At 47.7% G+C, this 26,651-nt stretch overlaps 1 protein-coding gene across 2 annotated transcripts; it reads right to left on the bottom strand.

Annotated features, from left to right (window-relative positions):
- Positions 1 to 15,000: 15,000 nt before the first annotated feature.
- Positions 15,001 to 21,693, bottom strand: LOC114694380 (apolipoprotein L3-like). 2 transcript variants are annotated; one of them, XM_037197628.1, is made up of 4 exons: positions 21,591 to 21,693; positions 20,910 to 20,982; positions 18,858 to 18,978; positions 15,001 to 16,601 (listed from the first exon to the last, which is right to left on the bottom strand). In XM_037197628.1, exons 2-4 carry the CDS (start codon positions 20,932 to 20,934, stop codon positions 15,782 to 15,784), a joined length of 966 nt encoding a protein of 321 aa, XP_037053523.1. In that variant the 5' UTR covers positions 20,935 to 20,982; positions 21,591 to 21,693; the 3' UTR covers positions 15,001 to 15,781. The 2 variants fall into 2 exon arrangements, with proteins under 2 accessions (XP_037053523.1, XP_037053522.1); XM_037197627.1 differs by lacking the exon at positions 21,591 to 21,693 and adding an exon at positions 21,160 to 21,372.
- Positions 21,694 to 26,651: the final 4,958 nt, after the last annotated feature.

Here is a 26,651-nt window from a genome sequence, read left to right as displayed (position 1 = left end):
GTTCACCTTGAAGACTCTACTGAGAACTGAGGGAGCTGCCAGTGAGCTTTAGACAGAGAGAGGATGAAGCCTCAAGTTCAGTAGATTCCCACAAAGATGAAGAAGAGGGGCTGGTGGTCAGGGAGGGGCATGGGAAGTCACCACAACAGGCATCTCTGCAGCAAGGGCCAAGGGTGCCACCACAGTCCTCAGTCACCAGGGAGGGCTGGCTGGTGTCACTGACATGCCACAGCGTGACCTTGAAGTCTGTGGCACTTGACTGTGGTAACCAGGAAGAGGATAAACACAAACTACAGAGTTGCCATGTGATCCAGTCTCCCACTTCTGAGTAAAGCAGAAGAGAACAGTCAGATATTTGACACCCACGCCCATAGCAACGTGATTCATATCATGGTAAGATGGACAAGCTCCAGGGTCCATTTATGTACAAATGCATGAAAAAGAGCAACAGTACACACATGGAATATTCTTCTATATTAAATGTTCAGGAGAGTCTGACACATGCTAGAACATAGATGAAGCTTGAGGACATTATGATAAGTGAAATACCCTGTACACAGGCAGATCTCATGTGAGGACCTTAGACAGTGAGGTCCTGCAGAGGATCTGTGTGGCTACAAACACTGTAGGGAAGGAGCTCTGACTTTAAGGAGCAGGTGTCATGCAAAGCAGAGTGAGTTCCATCTGGATGGTGATGCTTGTTCACAACATGAGCAGGGTGACTGTCTCTGCAATACACACTCAGCAATGGTGACCAAGGCAGGTTTTACATCATGTATTAGCTACAACTGAAGACTCTTAAGTCTTTCACATCCCAATTCTGGAAAGAAAAATTGAAGCATGGGTAACCCTCTACAAAAGTTTCTCAAGTCTTTTCCCACACGTGGTCCAAGTGGCTTCAAAGACTGTCAGAGTGATGCAAATATCCCTGTCCTTGTTTCCCAGGGGAGAGGGGTGACGTTCAGATTTGGGGAAAGGACTCACCTTTGTGAGAGATGGAGCTGGGATTGCATCAAGGACTTCCTGATTCTGGCTGTCCACTCTCTGACCTAAAGGAAGAGACATGACCCCACCCCCATGGTCTCAGAATGGAATTTTCATCCCTGCATCCTGGCTGTGAGTCTCAGGTGAGTCTAGGCACTCACATAGCATGGGATTGTTGCTTAGAGCCCATCTGGCCTGTCACTAGTGAAGATGGTCAGGGGCTTTGACTGCTCCCCAATTACTGATGCCACTGATCAGTCCATAGTCTGCCAAAGCCTCTTCCTACGGCCACACACTGGTGGGAATGTGGATGTTGCCGTGTGCCAGGGCAGCAATGGCAGGTTAGAGTCTCCCTTGTACCAATTTGCACACATACACCACACTACACACATACAGGAACCAACACATGCACACACATAGGCAGATGGACATTCACAAACACAGGCAAGAACACCAGCACACACATCTGGACAGTGCACTGAGTTAGGAGCCCTACATTCTGACCTGCCATTGAGATCCAGGTGGAGAGATGTTCCATCATCTTGGAAAGGGGGTAGCACATTTGTGCTCTCTCCCTCAATCCTTCTCTCCTTCCCTCTCCCTCCATCTCTGTGTTCCTCACCCCATTCTTCTCCCTCTCTAAGAATCCATGACAGGGGCTGGAGTCATGTCTTTTATGAGAAGGGTGGACACATGTGTCTGTAGCTCAGGGCTTGACTGTGTGAATATGTACATGTTCATGTGTGTCTTGACTTGTGATGCCCCCAGAGTATGTCATTCAGCTTGCTTAACACTTAGCCTTGCTCTAACAATCCAGTCACCTGAAACATTACTAAGGACGTTGGAAGTCAGTGTGTTTGGACCTAAACCATCTGATGACAGAACACTGGGCAGGTGACTCTAAGTTTCTGGTGGTGGAGCCACCTCCAGGTCCAATATGTCTGGCAAGGTCTCTTCTCAGGGACTGAAGTGGGTTTTATTGTTTTCCATCCTCTGAATGTGCTAGCTCCCGTCACTGGTGTTCATTCAGTCCATGTCAGCCAGAGTTCAATTCTGTTACTTCCCACCAAAAGAATCTCCGCTCACACTGCACTACAGCAGAATTGCATCAAGTGCAGAGTTATGGAGGGAGTCCTCCATCACCTGCAGGGGAAGTTCAGCACTCGGTGCCTGATGCACTCAGTGTTCAGGGGACATCTAGGAAAGCATGTGAAGCCAGAAATAGATGACAATTGACTAAGAAGTGAAACACATTACACAGGTGAGAGGCAAGAAAGTGAGCATGACTTCAGGAGAAATGGAAGGATCGTCTAACAGTAAATAAGTTTCAAGTTGAATAGACTTTAGGTCTGGTTAACTCTCATGTGAGGTGTTTTTATTTATTTGTGAGCTTTTATAATCCAATTTATATTTTTAATTAAGAAATGTTTTTAGTATTGAAAAAAAAAGAAATGGAAGCATCAACTGCAGGCCAGAGAGGACCACAGACTGATGAATAATTAGAGGAACAGGAGATTTCTTCTGCAGGGTTGTAGACGCAAAAGGACTCACTGGGCCCTGTGGACTCCTCAGGAGTGACAGGACAAATGGAGATAGGCTTCTGCACCCCATGCTCTTGCTCCTGCATCAGGCTTCTACTGAGATTTGTGAGTGGAAAGAGAGAATCCATGCACCCTTGAGCAGCTCCATGTGGGATAGGGTTTCCTTATCTCCTCCATTGAGAATGTTCCTCAATGTTGACAGAAGGTCCTGAGAGGTTTACCCACCATGTGAACAATGGAATGATGATGTTCTTCTCTATCACTCCTCACAGTCCCTCAACAAGATCTCAAATCACTTCCTAATTAAGCCACTGTGAGTGACCCTAATCCCTGGTGATACCACTGGAGTCCCCTAGCTGTAGCAATCACATAATGTAGGATGTAATTCTAGGGCTCTCCCTCGGGGGCTAAAAGCCATCAGAGAATTTCTAGGAGGTATCTCTCAAATCTACAATCTCAAGATCATGGTGACCTTGACTGCAAAAAGTGCAGGGCAGAGTCAATGCCACAAGGAAGAACATTCTGGAAGCTCTTGTAGGAGTTGAGGAAGAACACAGGGGCAGGCTAGGAGGGGAAGGCTTGCTGTCCAGCTCTTTCTTTGTCAATCAGAAGCTGATTCTTGCATACACCTGCACACATGTCCCCAAGTCTAGTTAAGCCTGGCATTGACTGATGCCCAGCCAAACATGTAGCTTCATCCAGTGTCCTGATGTCATCTCCAGGTTGCAGAGTTGAGGGAAACATCTGGCTGGAGAGAGATTGACTGCACAGGAATGCAATGAGGAACTCATCCCCTGCTTCCACTAGGCTGAGCTCAGCGGATCCATTGGGCCAACACAGCACAGGCTCAGCGGGTCAATGCAGGAGTCCAGCTTGGCCTGACCACAGCCATCATGAGTCACATTCATAAAGAGTGGCCACGAGCTGGGCGGTGGTGGCACACACCTTTAATCCCAGCAATCAGAGGCAGAGGCAGGCGGATCTCTGTGAGTTTGTGGCCCGCCTGGGCTACAGAGTGAGTTCTAGGAAAAGCGCAAAGCTACACAGAGAAACCCTGTCTAGAAAAAAAAAAAAAAAAAAAAAAAAAAAAAAAAAAAAAAAAAAGAAAAAAGAGAAACCTGATGTCCCTGCACGGCCTCCCTGTCTTTGTGATGGCATTTGGGACTTTACAACAGGACTCTAGTGCTGTCAGTGTTAAGACATGCTTGGTATACTTGACATCAGCTGAGACAAGAGCAGATACACTGTGACTCTGATGAATGTCACACTGTCCTGCTGACGGTATAATACCTCTCCCTGTGGCCATGCTTCCTGCTTTCCACAGCCTGACATTCGCCCATAGCTTCCCATCAAATGTAGCAGTTAGAGCCATCCTAGATGGAAGTATCAAGGCAACTCTACATAGTTAAAGGGGAGGTTTATTTTGTGGGGTAACTTACAAGTAAAGGGATAGGTTATAGGGTCTGGGAGAGGTGAAATGCAGTCCACCAGTGTTCTCTGAAGAACTCTGCTTGGTCGACATCCAGCATCTAGGATTCAGGAACCAAGAGAGCCAGCACATCTGAATCTCAGGTCTTAAGGGCTCTTCTCAGCCTGCCTCGTAGGCGTGACAGTTACCAGAAGCCTCAATAGGGGTTGTCCTTCCAGGTCAAAGCTGGAACAGCTACCCACTACACCATCCTCTCTCTCATTTCTTTGGTCCCCTGTGGGGCGTTTACCCACCACCCCTACAGCTTCCCAGAGTTTTCTTGAGTGCGATCAGCAGGAAATATTAGATAGAAGGATTTATTGTGGAGAATGTCACAGAGATAAACAGATAGAAAATAAAGGATAGCCTCGAGAGGGCCTGGAACCTATTCCAACGGGCCCTGACTGTCTCTGGCCCAGGGTTTTTATAGAGACGCCAAGGGGTGGAGCAAAAGACCTCCTCCCCCAGCACAGCCAAGTGCAGACCATCTCAGACACCTGCACTCAGGCCCGTGGTCCTGATCATCCTCTATTCGGACCTGCTGGGTAAAGCCACGAGGAACCCCAGAACGGGCTCCCACAGTCCCCTACCACTTTCTCCAGTGGCGAGTGTTTTATAGTCCTTTCCCATTCAGTGGCTATGTATTAAACCCAAGTCTATAGAACAGAAGACAAGAGCCAGGTGACCTGAGATATCATTTTGGCCAGCTCTGCTGCCCCAGGTGCAGAGCACACTAAGTCTCATGGGCTGTCTATCTCTTTAAAACACCTTCAGTATCCTTTTAGTGTATTTTATTACATTTGCTTATTTATTTATTTATTTGCTTATTTATTTGTTTGTTTGTTTATGTGTGAATATGTTTATGAACATGTGTGTGCATGTATATGAGTGTGTTGTGTATTTGTGTGTATGTGTGTGTGTTGGGGAGTCTGTCTGTGTGTGTGTACCATAGCACACTTCTGGGGGTCTTAGGACAACTTGAGTTATGTCTCTCCTGCCACCATGTGATTCCCAGGGATCAAACTCAGGTTGTTAAGCTCAGCAGCAAGTGCCTTTATTCCTTGAACATCTGCCTGGGTGGAGATTGTGTCCAAGGACTCCAAATAGTTGAGATTTTTACATTGGGAATTGTTTAACCTATTACTCAAATCTGTCTTTACTTTCCACCCCCAAATCCACCACTGGCCCAGCACAGCACATGGAGGTTCATTTTTATTGCACTGGTCTCTGAAGTCACCCTGATCTGATGGAGGACCAGCCACTTGTCCAGAACTCCACCTACACTGCTGCCATCCTCACCATCCTCAACATCATCGTCACCACCTCTGTGATCATCTGGAAGTCACTGCCCAGAGGACACATGGGTGAGCTGATACCACTGATGCTGGAAGGAGAGGGCTGGGTGCCAGAGGGGCATCATCCTGGGGGATGACAGTAGTGGAGCCCCGTGTGTCCTCCGTGCTCAGAACTGTCACTCTGGCTTTGTCCCATCTCCACTTGTCAGTTTCCCTGGCCCTCTCTCTGCTCACTCTTGCACAGCCCTGTCCATTCACACCCCCGATGTGTTTTTAGCCTCATTCCTCACACTCTGTTGCCTCCTCTGGCCCCTTACTTCCTCTTTTTGACCCACCAGCTGTCCACATGAGCCCTGCACTCATCCCCACAAATCCACACTCCTCAGTGTTCAGTTCTGTAGACTTGTTCTCACCTCCCCCAACAAAATGGTTCCACTATCCCAACCTGAGTCCAGGCCATCCTCAACAGTACTTCAATGCTTCTGTGTCAGCTCCTGCCTCCAGGTTCCTGACCTGTTTGAGTTCCTACTCTGACTTCCTTCAATGATGGGCCCTGACATGGAAGTGTAAGCGAAATGAACCCTTTCCTGCCCAAGTTGCTTTTGGTCATGCTGTTCATCACAGCACTAGAAACCCTACCTGTTTATCAAAAAGATACAGCAGTTAATTCAAGCTGTTCCACTGACTTGGCCACTTGGCTACCTGTGAGAACTTATAATGAAGATAAAAGCCAAAATCCCTCAGAACCATAAGTGAGCCTCTGATCATTTTGCTTGCTGCCTGCTCTCTGCAGATGCCCAATGGCCTAATGTTGTTGTTGTTGCAAATATATAAAACACCCCTTACCAGAGTTTACCAGATCTAAGGCCTATACAACTTAAAACTTATTTATTAAATGGACAATCCTTCCATTTCTCCTGAAGTCATGATCACCTTTTTGCCGCTCACCTGTGAAACGTGTTTCACTTCATTAGTCAATTGTCATCTATTTCTGGCTTCACATTGCTGTGGGATGTTCTGTATGTTAAATGTGTTGCTCTGATTGGTTAATAAATAAAACACTGATTGGCCAGTAGCCAGGCAGGAAGTATAGGCAGGACAAGAAGAGAGGAGAATTCTGGGAAGTGGAAGGCTGAGGCACAGAGATGCTGCCAGCCACCGCCATGGGAAGATGTTAAGATACTGGTAAGCCAGGAGCCACGTGGCAACTTATAGGTTAATAGAAATGGGTTAATTTAAGATATAAGAACAGCGAGCTAGAAGCCTGAGCCATTAGGCCAAAGAGTTTAAATAATATAAGCATCTGTGTGTTTATTTTATAAGTGGGTTGAGGAACTGCAGAGGCTTGGTGGGACTCGGAGAGAAACTCTCCAGCTACATCACATGCTTTCCTAGATGTCCCTTGAGCACCGAGTGCATCAGGCACCAAGTGCTGAACTTCCCCTGCAGGTGATGAAGGACTCCTTCCATAACTCTGAACTTGATGCAATTCTGCTGTAGAGCTGTGTGAGCCAAGATTCTTTTGGTGGGAAGTAACAGACGTGAACTCTGGCTGACACGGACTGAATGAGCACCAGTGACAGGAGCTAGCACATTCAGAGGATGGAAAACAATAAAACCCACTTCAATCCCTGAGAAGAGACCTTTTCAGACATATTGGACCTGGAGGTGGCTCCACCACCAGGAAGTTATAGACACCTGCCCAGTGTTCTGTCATCAGATAGTTTAGGTCCAAACACACTGACTTCCAATGTCCTTAGTAATGTTTCAAATTGTTAGGAAATAGAGTAGCTTGGGTCAGGTGACTGGATTGCTGGAGCAAGCCTAAGGTGTTAAGCAAGCTGAATGACATACTCTGGGGTCATCACAAGTCAAGGCACACAGGAAAGTGTGCTTATCCACACAGAGAAGCTCTGAGCTACAGACATATGTCCACCCTTCTCATAAAACACATGACTCCAGCCCATGTCATGGATGCTTAGAGAGGGAGAAGAATGGGGTGAGGGACAGAGAGAGGCGGGGAGAGAGAAGGAGAGAAGGATTGAGGGAGAGAGCACAAATGTGCTACCCACTTCCCAAGATGATGGAACATTTCTCCACCTGGATCTCAATGGCATGTCAGAGTGTAGGTTTCCTAACTCAGTGCACTGTCCAGATGTGTGTGCTGGTGTTCTTGCCTGTGTTTGTGAATGTCCATCTGCCTATGTGTTGGTTCCTGTGTGTGTGTAGTGTGGTGTATGTGTGCAAATTGGTACAAAGGAGACTATAACGTGCTATTGCTGCCCTGGCACACTGCAACATCCACATTCCCACCAGTGTCTGGCTGTAGGAAGAGGCTTTGAGAGGCTGTGGACTGATCAGTGGCATCAGTAATTGGGGAGCAGTCAGAGTCCCTGACCATCTTCACTAGTGACAGGCCAGATGGGCTCTAAGCAACAATCTCATGCTCTGTGAGTGCCTAGACTCACCTGAGACTCACAACCAGGACGCAGGGATGAAAATTCCATTCTGAGACCATGGGAGTGGGGCATGTCTCTGCTTTTAGGTCAGAGAGTGGACAACCAGAATCAGGAAGTCCTGGATGCAATCCCAGCTCCATCTCTCACAAAAGTGAGTCCTTTCCCCAAATCTGAACCTCACCCCTCTCCCCTGGGAAACAAGGACAGGGATATTTGCATCACTCTGACAGTCTTTGAAGCCACTTCGACCACATGTGGGAAAAGACTTGACAAACTTTTGTAGAGGTTTACTCATGCTTCAATTTTTCCTTCCAAAATTGGGATGTGAATGACTTAAGAGTCTTCAGTTGTAACTAAATACATGATGTAAAACCTGCCTTGGTCACCATTGCTGAGTGTGTATTGCAGAGACAGTCACCCTGCTCACGTTGTGAATAAGCATCACCATCCAGAAAGAACTCACTCTGCTTTGCATGACACATGCTCCTTAAAGTCACAGCTCCACCCCACAGTGCTTGTAGCCACACAGATCCTCTGCAGGATCTCACTGCCCAAGGTCCTTACATGGGATCTGGCTGTTCATGTGCAGGGTATTTCACTTACAATAATGTCCTCAAGCTTCATCTATGTTCTAGCATGTGTCAGACTCTCCTGTGCATTTAATGCAGAAGAATAATCCATGTGTGTACTACTGCTCTTTTGTGTGCATTCGTACATAAATGGACACCAAAGCTAGTCCACCTTAGGGTGATATGAATCACGTTGCTATGAATGTGGGTGTCAAATATCTGACTCTTCTCTTCTGCTTTACTCAGAAGTGGGAGACTGGATCACATGGCAACTCTGTAGTTTGTGTTTATCCTCTCCCTGGTTACCACATCCAAGAGCCACAGATTTCAAGGTCACGCTGTGGCATGTCAGTGACACCAGCCAGCCCTCCCTGGTGACTGAGGACTGTGGTGGCACCCTTGACCCTTGCTGCAGAGATACCTGTTGTGGTGGTTCCCATGCCCCTCCCTGACCACCTGCCCCTCTTTTCCATCTATGTGGGAATCTACTGAACTTGAGGCTTCATCCTCTCTCTGTCTAAAGCTCACTGGTAGCTCCCTCAGTTCTCAGTAGAGTCTTCAAGGTGAAAGCCAGCCTCTGAATCACTTTCTAATCCTGTGTTAAACTGGAATCATCAGGCTTCTGTGTCCACTCAGCAAATGTGTCTAATGCTCCTGACCACTGTGAGCATTGTGTGCATCACACAGAGGGCAGAGTTATCTGTATTCCAACACAGAAGTACTATGCTCATGGGTACAATTCTATTGTCATACACTTAGTTCTAATTTTCACGATATTTCCACATTATTCAAGCCTGGTGCACTGTGCGTACAACATATAGGGTTGTCCCGAGGATGAGTGTGGAAGCCAGGCTGCAGTGTCAGGACCCTTCCACTTCCAGGCAGTCATCCAGGGATGTCAGTGAAGTCCAGTTTCCTTCCCCGTGCTTTGAAGTCCTGGTGGGTTTGTGTTGATGTCTTGTATGACTTCACTAGCCCTGTGTCATACTCAATTGGAAAGTCCCTGCCCTGTCCCCTGCACAGTCCCTAGATAAAGGGAGGTCATCAGGGAGGTGGGCCTCTGTCCTGAGGGAGTAAGTACAGTATCCAACTTGTCTGAGCCAGTCATCCTTTCCAGGATGTGGCTGTGCTGGGGTGACCATGATGGCTGGATGCCATGGTTGCTGAACCTCAGAGTTCCAGTAGGTGGTACTGGTGTTCACCCTCTACCTCTCAGGGTTGCTTCCCATTGCATTAAGATCACATCCTCATGGTCTCAATATCATTGCTTGCTCATATAGGGGAGACCTTGCCTTGGAGGAGGTGGGAATGGGGGATGAGTTGGGGGGGGAAGGCTGGGGGTCGGAGAAGGGAGGACAGGGGAATCTGTGGCTGATATGTAAAATTAAATTAATTATAAAATAATTTCTTTCTTTCTTTTTTTTTTTTTTTTAAAAAGCTCACATCTTCATTGGCTGCAATTGCTACTGGACAATTGCTACAAAGATCTTTTCAGCATTTCCACCTCCCATGTGGCAGCCACCCTGGGTGTCATTTTTTGCCATGCCATTGGTCAACTGAGCCATTCTTTAGCATAGCTTCAGGATGTCCAGATGGGATGGGCTCTGCTTGTGTGCCTGGAGGATGAGATCCTCATTGGACTCTTTCAGTTTTATCAGCATTGAGATCCTACAGCCCCTTCCTGGCTCTATTCAGGAGTGTGTTCCACATTATTCTAAGCCCTGATAGGTGGGTATCCATCATGGCCAGTCTGACAGCTTTCATGGATATTTTCATGGATCTACAACTCATTGTGGTCTCCTCTAAATCCAAGATAAAGTTATGTGGATAAAAAGGGAAGAATTGATAACAAGAAAAGCTACTGAAGGAAAAACAAAACAAAAAAGTATGATCACAAGTGTCTACTGACTGAATGTGGATCTTAACTTGAGTCTTGACTGGTCCCTGAACTGTGGTGTAATAGTCATTACCTCTCACTACACCTGTTCCCACCTGGAAAAACAATCACAGCACATCCCCCCAATATCAACAATAACATGTTGATTTTATGAGACACTGAGAAATGATTTTTTTCAAAGTGATTCTAAAACTCCATTCAATCGGTAAAGCAAATGAGTTCCTGGTAGTTGTATGAAGATCTGGTGTCCTGCTGTCCTTCTCTGAGAAGCTGGATGGGGATGGCCAAGTCCCAAGGACATACATGTGTGATGATGCTCATCTTGATTCAAATGTCAGTTTGTCCCTGGGGTCCAGTCTTGCTTAAGGTTCCTTCTGCTTGGAGCAAAGAACTATTCCATAGCTATTGAGCTATGTCAGCTTATAGACAGGAGACTTTGGCTAGGTAATGGACTTAGACTCCAATTACTATTGGAGCTAAGAAGGGAACTTTAAAGTCAGAGCTTGGAACAATGGATTTCAAGTGCTGAGAGACCACAGTGAATAATCCTCTTCACTATACCCAGACAAATATCTGCCATGATGGAAAGGAAAAGGAATATATTTCATGATGAATGCAGACTCCAAGAATTCATGATTACAGCAGGTCTGTGGAGGATACTGGAAGGATTCTTTTTCAGACTGAGGAGAAAGCTCAACATGTTCAAGAGACCACAGGGGAGAGTAAGTCCCACTAGAGCCCTGATTAAGTAGAGGAGGACCAGGAAAATGCCAAACATTGCATGCAACCTCAGCAAAATTATAAGAATTAATACTTTCAACAATACCTCTGAATGTAAATAGTCTCTATTACCCAAGCAACAGACACAGACTGGCAGACTGGATTAAAGCAGAATTCATCCACTTGTTGCCTCCAGGAACCCACAGGTGATGGTGATAAAGACAGTTATGCCTGAGGTTGAGAGGATGGAGACTGAACTCCAGGCAAATGGAACTAGTGAGCAGTGTTCTAATGTCCTACGGAGTAGACTTCAGACCAAACTACTGAGAAAGGACAGAGACTTCTGCTGACTATAGGAACAGTCAGTCAAGAGGACATCACAATTCCAGCTGTGACCACCAAAACAGGCACACCCAACTTCAGAAAACGATGCTACCAGATGTCACAGACCAACCCTAGCGCTATAGTAGGTCCACAAAAGCAGAAAAAGGAAGAACGGAGGACAGTAGAAGGGTGAGAAGCTGCAAAGAGGGAGGGGTCAGTGGGAGTAGGGGGGCACAAGAAGCTAACTGTGGTGAAACTGATCAAAATCAATCAGATACATGCTTGTTCCATCTTGTCTGTGATGCCAGAATCCTAGGCACAGGTGCGGCCATGTTCCAGGATTCCCAGACCCTGCTCCTTGAGCTTCACAGATCTCTATTCTTCCTAACGACCTAGTCACAGGCTTCATTGTAGTCATTGTCTCAGAGCAGATTAAGAGACTCTTTAGTCCTCCAAGAAAGACTGACATTTTTAAAAACAATGTCCTCCCTCTGTAGAGATAAGGTTTATTGAGACACCTATAGACAGATCCTTCCTCACTTTCTGCAGCAGACACTGGAGACCAGTGGTTCTCAACCTGTGGGTTGGGACCACTTTGGGGGGCTTTCAACCCTTTCACAGGGGTCACCTAAGACCATTGGAAATGTCAGATATTTGTACCATCATTCATCACAGGAGCAAAATTACAGTTTGAATTGTCAGTGAAAATAATTTTATGTTTGGGGACACCAGAACATGAGGAAGTGTATCAAAGGGTCACAGCATTAGGAAGGTTGAAAACCTCTGCGGTGGACACTCCTGCAACCAACCTCACCAAAGCCCAGCTCCTGCAGTGGCTTCTCCCAACTCCTTCACTAATACCATGATCCCAAGGCAGGTCTTCTCCCTCACTGAGAACACCTGTGCTGTGGGATGTTCTGTATGGCAAATGTGTTGCTCTGATTGGTCAATGAATAAAGCACTGATTGGCCAGTGGGTGGGCAGGAAGTATAGGTGGGACTAAAAGAGAAGAGAAAAGAAAGAACAGGAAGGCAGAAGGAGTCACTGCCAGCCGCCGCCATCAGGAAAAGCAGCATGTGAAGATGCCAGTAAGCCACGAGCCATGTGGCAAGGTATAGACTTATGGAAATGGATTAATTTAAGCTATAAGAATAGTTAGCAAGAAGCCTGCCACGGCCATACAGTTTGTCAGCAATATAACTCTCTGTTGTACTTGGTTGGGTCTGAGCGGCTGTGGGACTGGCAGGTGACAAAGATTTGTCCTGACTGTGGGCAAGGCAGGAAAATTCTAGCTACACACCTGACTGACTCACCTGACTCTGACAGGAGTTTCTGGGGATCTATGGCTGAAGGACATGGACTGTACAGGTGTGTGTTGCTAGTGTCATGTGAGGAGGAATGAATAAACCAGCACATCTCTGAAGTCCCTGTGAAGCCTGTCACAGGTGGCCATGACTCCTGAAGATTCCTTTCCTCGGCAGCTGGTATTTGCTCACTGACCTCATCACAGCAGCACAGTGACTCCTGAGGTCCCAGATGGGCATCCCAGTGCCGAAGCCACTCCTCTGCCTTCCCCATCCTGGGACTCCTCTAGGACACCGGACATCCAGGATTCTAGTCATGTGCAATGGTCAAACTAACAGTGACCATATGACCCAGGCCAGGAAGGGAAGAGAAGCCTGCAAAAGAACTTTTGGGGCTCTTGCTACTGATACAGGTATGACAGGAGAGCTGGCTGACGATTTCTCTTTCTTCCTATTCACAGGCTGCAGGACCCCAGAAACATGGGGACCATCCATAAAATGGGTCCACACCCTCTTCTAGAGATGTTGTGAAGGTGAGCAAGTGGGGTAACAGAGCTGGCATGGTGAGTGAACAAGATGAGACTGAGTCTTGAGTGACCTCACAACATTAGAACAGCGTCCACCCTGAGGGTCTCATTTTCCCATGCTGAGCTCTCCAGAAGAGACAGAACCAAGGATGTCTGCACAGCCTTTCAGTGGCAGTGGGACATCCTACCTTTGCTTTAGGAGGGACCACAGCGGTCAGGACATCCAGCTTCTCCTGATGTCAGGTTCAAGGGCTTCCACACGGCACACAAGCTCTGCTCCCTGCTGCAGCCGCTCCCTCATCCCCCTCCCCTCAAGTACAGGGAACTTCCAGGACTCCAAAACCCTGTACTGGGCTCTTTCACCCCCCAAAATTCCCCTCTTTGCCTCCCTTTCCAGGTCATTACACACCACATGCACCCTGCAGGCTTGCCCAGTCTCTCCCTATCCTGGATGTCCTATTTCCTAGGGCACTCCACTTTACATTTGCCCCCTACCCCACACTCACTCCTCCCCCAGGACCAGTGGACTTGGCATGATCCCTGTATCAGGCCAGAGCTGGTAACCAGGAACAGATGTGCAGCCTCCTTCTCTAGGACCCAGTGAGGTTCCCACAGGCACCCCACATCTACTGCAGGGAGAGATCAGAGAGTATCCATGGAGACACTGTGGGGTCAGAACAGCTTGCTTTGTCTAAATGGTTGGGAAAGAACTGAGTGTCGACCATAAGGAAGCAGACAGACAAACCAGAGTCTACGAGAACCAAGAATTTTTCTGCTGCCCTGAGACAAAACAAGGGCAAAGATAGCCAGGTAGTAAGTAACCATGGAGACCCATGGGACAGAGGTTGAGACATTTGTCTTCCTGGAGCCAGTGAGGTCTCATTCCAGCAGGTGGGTGTATGTCCTGTGCATCATCTTCTTCACCCAGATGCACAAGACAGAGCCTGCCACTGTCCCCATCCCCCACAGGCTGAGCAGAGAACAGGTGAGGCCCAGAGGATACAATCCTGCCCCCTACTGCTCAGCCTCCTCTCCAGAATCCCAAACAAGCCACTCTCTCCTGCAGCCTCAGTTTCCCCACAAAGCCTGACATGGAATAGTTCCTCAGAGACAGCTTGTGTGAGATTTTTGCACCCCCAAAGGTCCTTGTATCTCATAAGTCAGCCTTTGTCCCCATCCTGCTTCAGTAGCAGCACCCCAGGGCTAGATTTACTGGCAAGAGACCAAGGATGGCCAGGCTTAGGACCTTGTCCTCCTCCATCACTTTGTTTCCTCCACTTCTCAGTGGAGTTGGCATTTACAGCAGACACTGACCCTCTGGGATCCCCTGTCATGTCTCAAGCATTCTGTCATCCACACTGAGCCCTGGCACCTCCCTGATCCCACTGAGGGTTTCCCCACCCTCTCCTGTGCTTAACAAAACCTGCCAGACCCAACCCTGCCTTGAGTCCAACCATCAAGAGCAGCCATGAGAAACCCCAACCTTCTGTCCCTCATGGCCCCCCTGCCATTGCAGTGGAATTTGGGGCTGTGCAAGGGTCCCCAGTGCTGTCAGTGAGGGACCAAGCCTGACATCCTTGGTGTTAGCTGAGAATAGAAAATACACATTGACTGTGATGAGTGTCACCATTATCCTGCTTAACATACATAAGCCCTGACGTGATCCCTGTTGCAGCCCACCATGCTATCTGATTCCCACCTGCCTCAGCCTGGCATTTGCCCATAGCTTCCCATCAAAAATATGGTCTGTGTTATCCTGATGGCCTGTATCTTTGGTCCCATGCCACCTTCTTGTATTGTAGTTTATGCTTTTTACTCCATTTTTTCTATACCAGTTAGTTAATATTTATTAAACAAGAGTCTATAGAAGACAAGAGGAACAAAGCCTGTTCATTTGAGATAACATCTCAGCCAGCATATCCCCCAATCCCACCCTCCCGCAGAAGAAGCTTAGGGTCACAGGCTAAGTCTCCTTTCACAATGGAGTTGTCTCCAAACCACATGTTATTTGACCTCTTATGCAAATCTCCTTGACTCTCTACCCCCAGAACCCACAATGACCCATCACAGCACACAGACATTCACTTTAGTAACATTGGTCTCTCAGGTGACCCTGTCCACTAGGAGGGCTGGCTACTTCTCAAGAACTCCATATTTCTGCTGTCACCACCACCATCCTCAACATCATCTTCATCACCTTCATCACCACAACTGTCACTGTCCAGGGGTCACTACCTGGAGGACACAGGGTGAGTTGATCCTGCTGATGCTGGAAGAATAGCCTCGAGGTCATGGGGACCCTTCCCTCAGGGAGGGCATGTGGTTGCCTGCTGTGTCTTCTCCATATCCAGAACTCCCGGCTTTCTCCCATTCTCAGTTCCCCAGGTTTCCTGCTTTCTCATTGGTTGTTCCTGTACAGCCCTCCCTGTTCATACCCACCATGTTTCAGTCCCACTCCCCACTCTCTAGGTCACTCTGGCCCCTTCTTTTAGACTCCAGTTTCTGTCTTCTCCTTGAGTAACTGGCTGTCTGCATTGACCTTGCTGTGCTCAGACACAGAAATACAAACTCTTCACTACACACTAGGATCCACAGACTTAACATCACACTATTTCCCTTATGACAGTGTACCTCCCCATGCCCGCCCCCTGTAGGTGTCATCTCCCCTGAACTCTTAGCTGCTGAGGGAGGAGTCACTGAAATAAGTCTGACTGCAGAGCTATGTGGATCTGCTCAAATTCCTGCAACTTCTCCTCTACGCTCTTAGCCAGGTCCCGAAATTCTCCAGCTCTCTTTGTCTTTGCTCCATCATTCAAATCCTTCGAGTTATTTACAAGGTTGTATATATCTATTCCAAACAATAAAAAATTAAGGCCTGCTCCTGCAGCCCTGAGTCCTCTTGTAGCGCTGAGACCTCTTGCAAGGTTAAGTCCACGTGCAAGGCGGATTGCACTGGCTATTCTGAAAGAACAGAATGAACGACAAATGCCAGCAACCAATTTTATGACAAGTAACAGTTGCTTTGGACTTTTGGCTGTCTTGACACTGATCTTAGGAATGATCATTAAAATATCATGTAGTGTGTCCATGATGGCATTAACCACCTTCTCAGCTTCAGCCTCATCTGACCCTTTGTTTGATTCTTCCACAATGCTGGTGGTGATACCAGTCACAGCTGCTACTGCTCCTAGCCCCAGTGAAGGTCCTGTGAGCAACACACTGGCCCCCCCTGTAAAGGGTGCCAGAACTATACCAAGGATGCCCAGGACTGCAGAGGAAATGCCAGTGGAGTCGGCCACCACATTGGAGATGGTGCAGTCCCTGTGCACCTTGTCAAGATGGTCAGCCAGGTCTCGGAGCTTTCTGATGTGTCCTTCAAGGTTCCTTTTCAACTCAGGAAATTCTTCCAAAAACCTCTTCTTCTGCAGCTCCCGTTGAGTCTCATCATCTTCATCTGTGGGCTCCTGTGCTAAATGCTCATTCAGGGCATCACGCACTGCACCTTCCTGCTCACTGTGACAGAAGAGGTCAAGTGCATAAGGAAAACAGTTATTAATTAAAGCTAAAATCTTACTCAAACTTCACTTTCATACTGCAGTCCAGGTGGGAAAAATATATACAGACCCATAATTTTACATCTACAATGAGCATTTGGGATGTATATATATATATATATATCATAGATACTCAGGGTCCTTAGTCCACAGGGTTCAGTGTGTACAGTAGAGTAATGACACTGTAGTGAGAGGCACTTGATCAAAATGCCTTTAATTATGGAAATAGCATCATTACCAGGAAACCCTGTAGATGGGCAAGGGCATGTAGGAAAATGTAGGATCTGAGATACATCTGTTCCCAAGAATTTCCTATATAAATGCTCAGCCTTAAAGATGTGGAGTGTGGTGGGAACTTTGGTGCCATTTTTGACTTCCAGAGGTGCTGAAAGCCAATGGCATTGACCTTAGGAAGGTTCCCATGAGGCCATATCACTGGAATTGATCTACTGTTGAAGCTCTCTCAGATCTGTGTGGTAGATGTTTTCATTGGATTATTTTAATCCTCTTTGCTCCATGATCAACTGTAACTATGTGATAATAATCTTATACATGATTCCTATGATTGGTCATGAACATTCTCAATCCTGTGATTGGTTTGGAGAGTTCTTCATAAACAGCTGGTGTCAGAGGGAGGCTCTCTGTGACTCTTTCCTCAGACTTTGCCATGAGGTTCTCTCTGAGAATTTAATAATAAACAAAACAAAAATAGTTACTCTTCAGAGTAAAAAGACCCTCCAGATCATTGTGCCTGATGCCTATCCTCTGCAATGCCCAAAACCCTTTCCCTCTCTAACTTGACCTTGCCCCGGGTGACTAAGACAGGTCAGCTGCCACTGGTCCTGACTCCACACTGACTCACACCACTCCCTCACTCCTGACCCATCACCTGGCGTGTCTAGTTCAGACACCTGCAGACATAGGTCACCAGGCTAACAGACAACATAGCTGAAAACGTGTCATATTTGAACATAGCAAGGCCACGTGCAAAGATGCAAGGGATCTGGAGACTACCTGTGGTCATCAGAAGGTCAGAAATCCCCTGAATTTGGACAAGGCAATAGCGGAAGGACTCTTCTCTGGAACTGGGACATGGGGTCACCTCAGACTCTCTAGTTATTTGAACTGTCCTCCAACCACACTGACATGGGAAGTACTCTCTAGCCACACATCCTTGCTAATATTTAGGGAGTTCTGTGTAGAAGAGAAGAGAATCCAAAAGCCACTGGAGAACTCTGAAGGAAACACATGTGTGAAGGGCAAACCCAAGCACAGCCCTGCACACACATGAAACATGACATTGAAGCAGGTGGGATAAATGTCCCTTCTCCCTCTTACATGTATTCTGCTGGGACCCTGACCATCCCCTTCTTGTGCCTTCAGTTCCTCCCTCTCCTTCCAGCCCTGTTGTCCTCGCCCTCTACCCACACCTCCTCTCTAGGTCACTCACAGTCCCTCCTGAGCCCTGGCTGTGACCCTGGCCCTGGCTTTGGGAAGGGTGCTGGCACTTGGGTTTCCATCCCTGACCTGTTGCTCACCCCAGGCTGTCATCACCACGTCCTTTCAGACTGAATTCCCATTCCTACTGAGCACACTGGGGCTCCAGATCTCAGTGAGGACAGTCAGGGTCACCCCAGCTCTGCAGCTGCACCGTGGGCTCTCTGCCTCCTCCACTCACACAAGGACCCTGCTGTTGTTCCAGCTCCTCAGAAGGGAGGAAAGTGACTGAGACAGAACCTGGGGACATGTTGACCATGTCCACACTTTTCTGACCTGAACCCAAATGAGTTCTTGATTCCTCAGACCTACATAAGACCCTTGACCCTGGTCTCTTCCCATTTTCTAAGGTAGCTCTCAGTGATAACCTTCAGGGGCTCTCATGGTGTATTGGCCACATGTTGAGACCTCCACACACATGATCTCATTTTCTCACACTGCAGTTTCATGATGCTGAAACTCAGAAAGTGCTAACTAATTTGCCAAGGTCACATAATTAGTAGATGGCAGGAATGGTCCTGACACCTTGAGTGACATCTTCAGTCACCTTGAGATGATTTCCACGAGGGAATAACATGGTGGAAACTCTCCTTCTGGATGGTTGAGGAGGGTTCATAACCCCTCTCCCCCCCAGGACTGCCTAGAGTGGGTATGCCTGCCCAGGAAAACCCTCATCTTCATGGTCTAACAGGTAGTGCTGGGGCACCATGCAAGTTACCTTGACAACTCTGCTGCCTCCACAAACGCCTCCCAGGTTTCATCTTCAGTTATCAGGTGCTTCAGAACCTCTCTACTGAGTGTTTGTGTGAGTAAATCAGTGAATTCTTCCATGTTGTGTCCTGCCATTATTTACCAAGAGAAAGAAGAATGAGGTTAGAAGCCAGTGTGGAAGAGATTTAATGGCAAGTAGCAGGAGATGGAGAGATGCCATGTTCCTGAGCATTTGTCCATGGGTCCTAATGGGGACACCCAGTTTGGAGATTCAGTTATATCTCCCAAATTCATATGAAAAAGCTCTGAGGCTCAACAACTGTATTTGGAGACAGACACTTTAAGGAAATAAGGTAATAGAGTCCAAATGATGCCATAAATATAGGGTGCTACCTATGGGACTGGGGTTCTTCTGACAATGAGATAACAGAAGTCCACTCTCTATTATCTATCCATTATTTCATTATCTATCATATGCACACACGTGTCTCTCTGCATCTATTTACACTCTGATATCTTGAACTCGGGAAGGACTCAGGCTCTCTGACACCATGGAGAAATCACCAGTGACCACGCGACTCTTGCCTATTTCATGACTCCGCAGCCAGTGCCCACAGACAGGACTGCCAGGTTTGGCTGCCAGCTTGGGATGGACCCTTGTCACTGTCAGCCACACCGACAGCAGCTTTTCACATTGAAGCAATGGCTCTCCAGGAGCAAGAAAGCTCTGGGCTTTCTCCTTTCCCAAGCAGGAGCTTAGCTGGCTGGGTTCTTGCCCCTCCTGCCTCCTCCCACTGTCCCACTGCAGAGAGGGGCCTCCCCTCAGAGCCTCTTAGGTCTTTGATAGTCACAGACATTAGGTGACACTGAGCTCCCGAGTGCTCTTATTCTCTCCAAATGCAAAATGACAAACATTTTCATTTCCTTCTGTCCTGCTTCCTTTTCTTCATTGTAGACCAGTATAAGCATCGCCATTAACAACCATCCACAGAGTCAGTGTCTTGTTGTCTTGATCTTTCCCCAACAAAGAAATTACTCCATTGTCTTTTAGTTTTCCCCTTGCAAATTCTGAGAATGTGGACAGAAAAAAGCCACATTCTGTGCCAAAACATCACAGGAATGACTCTAGTTCAACTGTCAATGAAGCCCTTGTTTGCCTGTGAAACCCCAGGAACCAACTCTCTCCTTCTGCATTGTGCTCAGCAGGACTGCCTTCCAGGATCCTGTGACACTGACCCATGGGACTGTGTGTGTGTGTGTGTGTGTGTGTGTGTGTGTGTGTGTGTGTGTGAGAGAGAGAGAGAGAGAGAGAGAGAGAGAGAGAGAGAGAGAGAGAGAGAGAGCAAGAGAGAGAGAGAGAGACCGACAGACAGACAGACAGTCAGAGACAGAAAGGAAGAGAGAGAGGAGTGTTCTCTAGTATTCTGCTGCTGAAATAAAACACCATGTCAGAAATGCATTATGAAGATTCATTTGGCTTCCAGCTCCATAGGGATAGATGTCAAGAGTGTTGGTTAAGGGACAGAAGCAGGTGCTGGAGACTGAGATCACATCTGAAACTCAACTAAGAAGAATAGAATGTAAGTCTAGGAACTCTATTTTACTTTGCCCTATTTTATTATATTTTATTTTGTGACAGAGTGACACTGTGTAACCCCGGCTGACCCTGAACTCAAGTGTGGACCAGGATGGCTTCAAAGATTCACCTACCTCAGCTTCCCAGGTGCTGGGATTAAGACATGCGCATCACGCCAAGCAGGTCTATAAACTTTAAAAGCTCACCACAGGTTTGGACTTTCCTCCAGTAAGGCTGCATGTCCTGAGACTTCCATAACCTCCCCAAATGGTAACACCAATGGAGCCTAGGTGTGTAACGCAGGAGCCTCTGGGGGATGTCACACAGTCAAGACAGCATACTTACATACACAGGGACCACACATAGGTGGGCCACTGAGACCAAAGGGACCTGCTTTGGACAAGGAAATGGGTCCAGCTTTGGAACCATTCCCTACTGGAAGTTTTGTGAGATGGAAGAAGACAGAAAAAAGGAAATGCCTACCATCAGGTTCCCTGCTTGCTGCCATGTCTTCAGACCAATCACAGGTTGTCCTCACAGCTCCTCAGATTTCAGGCTGGAGGGAGAATAACAAACTGAGACACAATGGTGACAGCTGAGGGAAGTCAGATGGTAAAGGAGTGACAGCCAGAGTGCTCCGCCCCCAGTGGACCCTGCACTGCTCCTTCCAGATGTCAGTCATCTGGTCTACCAGAGGCCAGGTGAGGACAAGGGAGTGTGACCTCTCACCTACCTGTTCAGCCTCCATCCAGGTACTCTAGACAAGCCACTCTCTGCTCTGCCTCAGTTTATCCACTGGGCCAGACAGAGCACAGTCAACAAGGTCAGCTGTGCCAGCACCCCTTAGTCATCCTGTATGTCTTTACAAAAACCTCATTCTTGTTGGCACAGGAAGAGCACCTCAAGGCATGTCTCAGGCAGGCCTTCAAGCAGGGTCAGACCCCAGGCAGTTTGGTGATCCCATCTGAGGAATTCCACACCTTCTCCTGGGCTGAGTGGGGAGGAGGGGGGAGGAGCAGACAGACCTCATTCTGACTGTAAGCCCAGCAAGCGCTGCTGAGCCTGGGGTCTGCACTATTGTCTAAACTCTGGGGCCATCACCCTCCTCCTCCTCCCGAGCCCCTGAGAGGATAAACATGTTGGGGAAGAAGATCCCCAACTCACCTAGGAATCTTCCCGTAGCCAAGTGTGAAGGGGTCCCAGCTATCCTTAGCTATGTGGATGCAGTCACCAGCTACACGTCTGAGACACAGATTCACGATCTAGGTCCTATATACCCGGGGTCCGAAAGTGAAAGGAAAATGTCTGGTCTGTGGCCCCTCGTGATAAAACAACACACCCTGCATAGTGCCTGACGGACACCACCCTCCTGACGAGAAGCTCTGGCCAGGTGAGATAGACGTGAAGGTCACCGATGAGGCTTTGGCTGGGCTTCAGTTTTCAAGAAAAAAGAAATCATATCAGTCTGGGATGGCAAAAGAAGGCTTGGTCTCACAAGGAGGGACCCTGTTTTACTTGGATTTGAGGAGAGACAATAAACTTGGGCCTTCCACATTTATGGGCACATTTCATATATATCTGTCTGTACTTTCTGTAGATGGGTGAGGTTCAGACGGGTGAAAAGTAGTCTAGGAATGGAGGAAGAGAGGGCTGCTGTAGCAGTGCTTGGAGGAGAGGGTGCCCAGGGAGGTCAGCACCAAGAGGAAGGTAGTCAAGGTCCTAGCAAAGGACACATAAGAGGGAGAAGGGACATGGTTTTCCTGCCTGCTCTGACCTCAGGCTTCATGGATTGCAGAGCTGAACCCAGGTGCTCTCCACACACTGTCTGCTCTAAGGAGCTCCAGGTTGATATTTGGGATCTCTTCAACATCAGGAAGCACATGTGGCTATAGACAGCTTCCAAAGTCTGTGATTGAAGGGAGATTTGCATAAATCCAACAGCTGAGGGGCCCCATGTGCCCATCCCAGAGGAAAACACTTCCCTAGTCGCCTCTTGTAAATGAGGGCATTTCCTAGCTACACTATGACAGGTGGTCTCCAGGCCCCTTTCATCTTTGCATGTGGCCTGGCTGTGTTCCAATGTGACAATGTCACCAAGTATGATGTCTGTTTGCCTGGTGACATCTGTCTGCAGGACCCTGAACTGGACATCCACACAGTTTCAGTTTACCACTGACTCACGTCACAGGTTAATGCAGCCAAGGAAGGGGTTCACAGGCAGGTCCTGGGAGGGCTCCAGGCTTGAAGCTTCCTGTTGTCTTCAGGATGGCAGATCACATGACTGCTGCACACTAGAGCCCACCCTGGAGGAAAATATTCACTCTGCAGCAACCTCCAACAGTCTGTTCAGGTCTGTTGCCCTAGGAGACAGAGATGAACCCAGTCTGCATACACACAGAGAGCTGGGGACTTACAGCTACCTGGCATGAGGGCAGGGGACAGAACATCACTAACAGGGACACTGACAACAGATCCATTCTAGTGACACTGTCTCATGACCATCTTCACAAGGAAACCTCAGTGACTTCCTCGCTTCCAGAAGGTCAATGTCTTTCCTTTCCAAAGGACTCTGGGGCCAGAAACGATTAAAGCTCCCACCACATTCCCTTCTTTGCAGATGCATAATGCCCTGAATTGCAAATGAAACCCAAGTGTAGCCTTGGAAGCCACCAAGGTGTGTTGACACCATGTACACATGGTTGGGATGCTGTCACACAATCATTTTAGACTGAGTGTGAACTGTGACCTGTGCCACCACCGCAGCTTCAAAGCTCTGTGGTGTCAACTCAATGGTGATTTGATCACTCCAGCAGTGTGGTGGTCCCATCTGAGGGATTCCACATCCTCTCTAGTCCTCGGGACAGAGTAGGAGGGAGGAGCAGACAGACAGACCCCGTTCTGATGACAAGTCCAGTTATACTGATGCTGAGCCTGGGACTCCCGCCACTGTCTGTGTCTAACCTCACTGAGTTCATCCATAAAATGGGGCTATAACCTTCCTCCTCCAGAGTCCTCGAGTCCAGTCACCACCTGAACATCTGAGACACAACCAGACACAAGCCCTGGGGCTGGTACACTCACTGCCCAAGAGGGAAATGGAAGGTGCTGGTTTGTGGCCTCTCATGCTCATGATAAAACAACCCATTGGGCATGATGCATGCATTGCACCACCCTGCCTGTTGACCCATGGAAGAAGCTGATACTGCCAAGAGCAGCCCTGGCCTGGGTGAGATAGAAATAGAACCAAGAATGAAGGTCACAAATGAGGCTGGAGCTGGGATTCAATTTGCAGGCCAAGGGGACACACCTCTGACTGGGATGGCAACAGAATGCTTGCTCACCAAACGAGGGACCTTGCTTTTCATTGATTTGTGGAAAGGGGATAAACTGTGGTCTTTCCTCATTCATGGGCACATTTATGAGCTTCTCTCTGTAATTTCTGGTGATGGAGTGGGTTCAGGAGAGAGCAAAAGTAGTCCAGAGATGGAGGAATCAAGTGCTGGTGTAGAAGGGCTGGGAGGAGAGGCCTGATGGGAAGTTTTCAAGACACAGAGAGGAAGGCAGTCAAGGGCCTAGGAGAAATACTCAGGCTGCAGAAGGGACATTGCTTCCCTGCCTGCTCTGATTTCGGGCTTCATGGGCTGCAGAGCTGTGCATGGTGCCCTCTACACCCCATCTCTGCAGAGGAGTTCTCAGGTGACATTTGAGGCTCTCGTCTGTTCTGCAGAGGGAGTCATGAGTATCAGGAGAGACTCGTGGCTAAAGACAGCTTCCACAGTCTGTGTAGTTTAAGGATAGTTTGTATAACTTCATGGTGTGCAGGTGCCCCTTGTCCACATCCCAGAAGAATACAGTTCCCTAATTTCCCTCTTCAAATAGGAGGGATTTCTGGCCTACCCATTATGTCAGGTGATCTCCAGGCCCCTTGATTCTTTGCACGTGGCCTTGCTGTGTTCCAATGGGACACTGTTGTCACCTATGGAGTCTGTGCCTAGTGATCTCTGTCTCTAGGACCCTGAGCTAGACATGCCAGGTCATCCTCAGGACACCATATACTCCTGTATTTTATTGTGTGACAAATCATATGATGGCCGCACACATGGAATCCTACCATTGTAGAAAAGTATTCATCCTAAAGCAGGTTCAAAGAGTCTGCTTAGGACTATTGTCTTATAGAGCAGGGAGGGAATTCCTGTCTTATACTCAGAGGGCTTGATTTTTATGACCATCTTGCACTGATGGCAGTGGGTAGTACATCACTAACAAGTCCACCAACCCAGATTAATCATGGGCTTCTTTACAAGGATACCTTGGTGTATTCCTCCCCTCCAGAAGGTGAATGCCTCTCCTCTCCAGAGTCCTGGGGGTCAGAAATGTTCAAAGTTCCAGCTACACTTCTTTTCAGACATATAATGGCATATCTTACAAACAAGACCCAAGTATAACCTGAAACCCACTAAGATGTGTTGACAGCATACACAGATAGATGAGGATAATCTCACACAGTTGCTTTAGACTGTGTGTGACCTATAGCCTTTGACACCAGGGCGGCCTTGAAACTAATTCTGTGGTGCCAGAGCAATGCTGAGACAGTTTCAGATTTGGGGTGGTTTCTTACATCCTTATATCCTTAACTTATATGTTCCCATGGCCGATCTCCCCTGGCAAGCACAGATATTCCTGCAGGCTGGATACTTCTGGGGCTGCAGATGACTTTCCAGCAGCTGAGGGAGAGGGAAGAACCTCTGGAAAGATGAATCCCTCATAACTCACTAACATTCTCTGAGTTCAGAGTATTTGCTCTGTTCCCACACCCCTGTGCTCACCTACAGAGTTCTTTCTGGACAAATATTTTAATAGTGATGACACTGAGTGAAGACATCTTATCAAGCACCTGTCACCATGGTGTCTTGACTACACACTGTCCTCTGTGGACTAAGGACTATGGGATTCCCTGTTGTACCAAATTTTTATGGCAAAATCAGGGTACTAGGTAAATTCTTCTTGACAAAATTTTTTGTGATTTAAGCAAGATGGGTGCTAAGGGGCTCATGTTACAGTTAAACAAATTCCTTCTCATGCACTTGACCTCTGCTGCCACAGGGAGGAGGAAGCTGCTGTTCCTGATGTTCTGAAGAAGGATACAGCACATATGAATGTGACTGACAACAGAAATATTCAATAGAACTGCAGAAGAGGAAGAGGGCTTGGGAAGCTTTTCCTTGGCTGATAGAGAAACTTGAAGAGCACATCCAAAAATTCCCAGCCAGGCTGACCATCTTGACCAGGTGCTCAGTGACTGTACCTTCTCCTACAACATGGTTACTAAACACACCAGCACTAGCTCAGGAGTCCTGGGCATCCTGGGTCTAGTTCTGACAGGCTTCAGAGCAGGGAGCAGTCTGCTGCTCTCAGCAAGTAGGTTGTGGTGGGAAGCAGCAGCTGTTGCAATGGTGATAACCCTGTGATTATGGAGGAAGAGCAGGTGGTCTGCTGGAGCTGAAGCCAGTGCCTGGTTGGTGCCAGCATGAACACATGAGTAAAGCCCCAGGGTGTAATGGACAGGCAGCTGCTTCTTTTGGAGATTCTGATGTGCAGCTAGAGCGCTTACTCAGGTGCAATGAAAGTATCATCTAGAGTTACATCTATGCTGTGTAAGTACTGTGTACAGAATGGTCTCCCTTCCTTAAGAGAGCTCAATGTGTGTTTACAAATATGTCAAAATTAAGCCAGAAGCAGACTCTGAGAATATTCATTTCCCATAGAAGAATCTTCACTCTTGACTTAATATGATATGTGGCACAGGTTTTCACATGATTTTTTTTACTTCTGGAAGATCTGGACACTGTAAACTTCAACTTTTATGGTAGTGAAGAGCTTAGTCTTGAGAGCAGTGTGTGATCAAGACCCAAGAAGAAATCTGGACAATGAATTTGAGTTGAAAAGATTCTTTCTGGATAGCTGAGGCTGAAATTGGGAACTTATCTTGAGCCAGACATGTGGAGATTGAAAAACTTGCTCAGATATTGGGAGCCAGAGAATTGGAAATATTCTGTCTGATGGTCATTGTATGTATAGCATGATTGAGGAGAACAGGACTTTGTTCTGACTGTGGCTGCCCCATGGAAGCGGACTGCTGAGCACATGCAAAGCCGTTCAGAAGACTTCCTGCCATTCTTAACAAACCCCAACACAGGAAGTATGTATACTCCAGAGGAATTTGGA

Source organism: Peromyscus leucopus, chromosome 20 (genome assembly GCF_004664715.2).
Source record: "Peromyscus leucopus breed LL Stock chromosome 20, UCI_PerLeu_2.1, whole genome shotgun sequence".
Classification (NCBI taxonomy): Eukaryota; Metazoa; Chordata; class Mammalia; order Rodentia; family Cricetidae; genus Peromyscus; species Peromyscus leucopus.
Note: the sequence above shows the minus strand (reverse complement) of the source record. Positions and strands in the feature narration are given on the sequence as shown.

Excerpts from the sequence above, each read along its gene's own strand:
- LOC114694380 (XM_037197628.1), bottom strand. The coding sequence starts at position 20,934 with ATGGCAGCAAGCAGGGAACCTGATG. Across the intron at positions 18,979-20,909 it reads AGCAAGCAGGGAACCTGATG|GACACAACATGGAAGAATTC; the intron begins GTAGGCATTTCC and ends AAATAATGGCAG. Across the intron at positions 16,602-18,857 it reads GAGGCAGCAGAGTTGTCAAG|TGAGCAGGAAGGTGCAGTGC; the intron begins GTAACTTGCATG and ends CTTCTGTCACAG.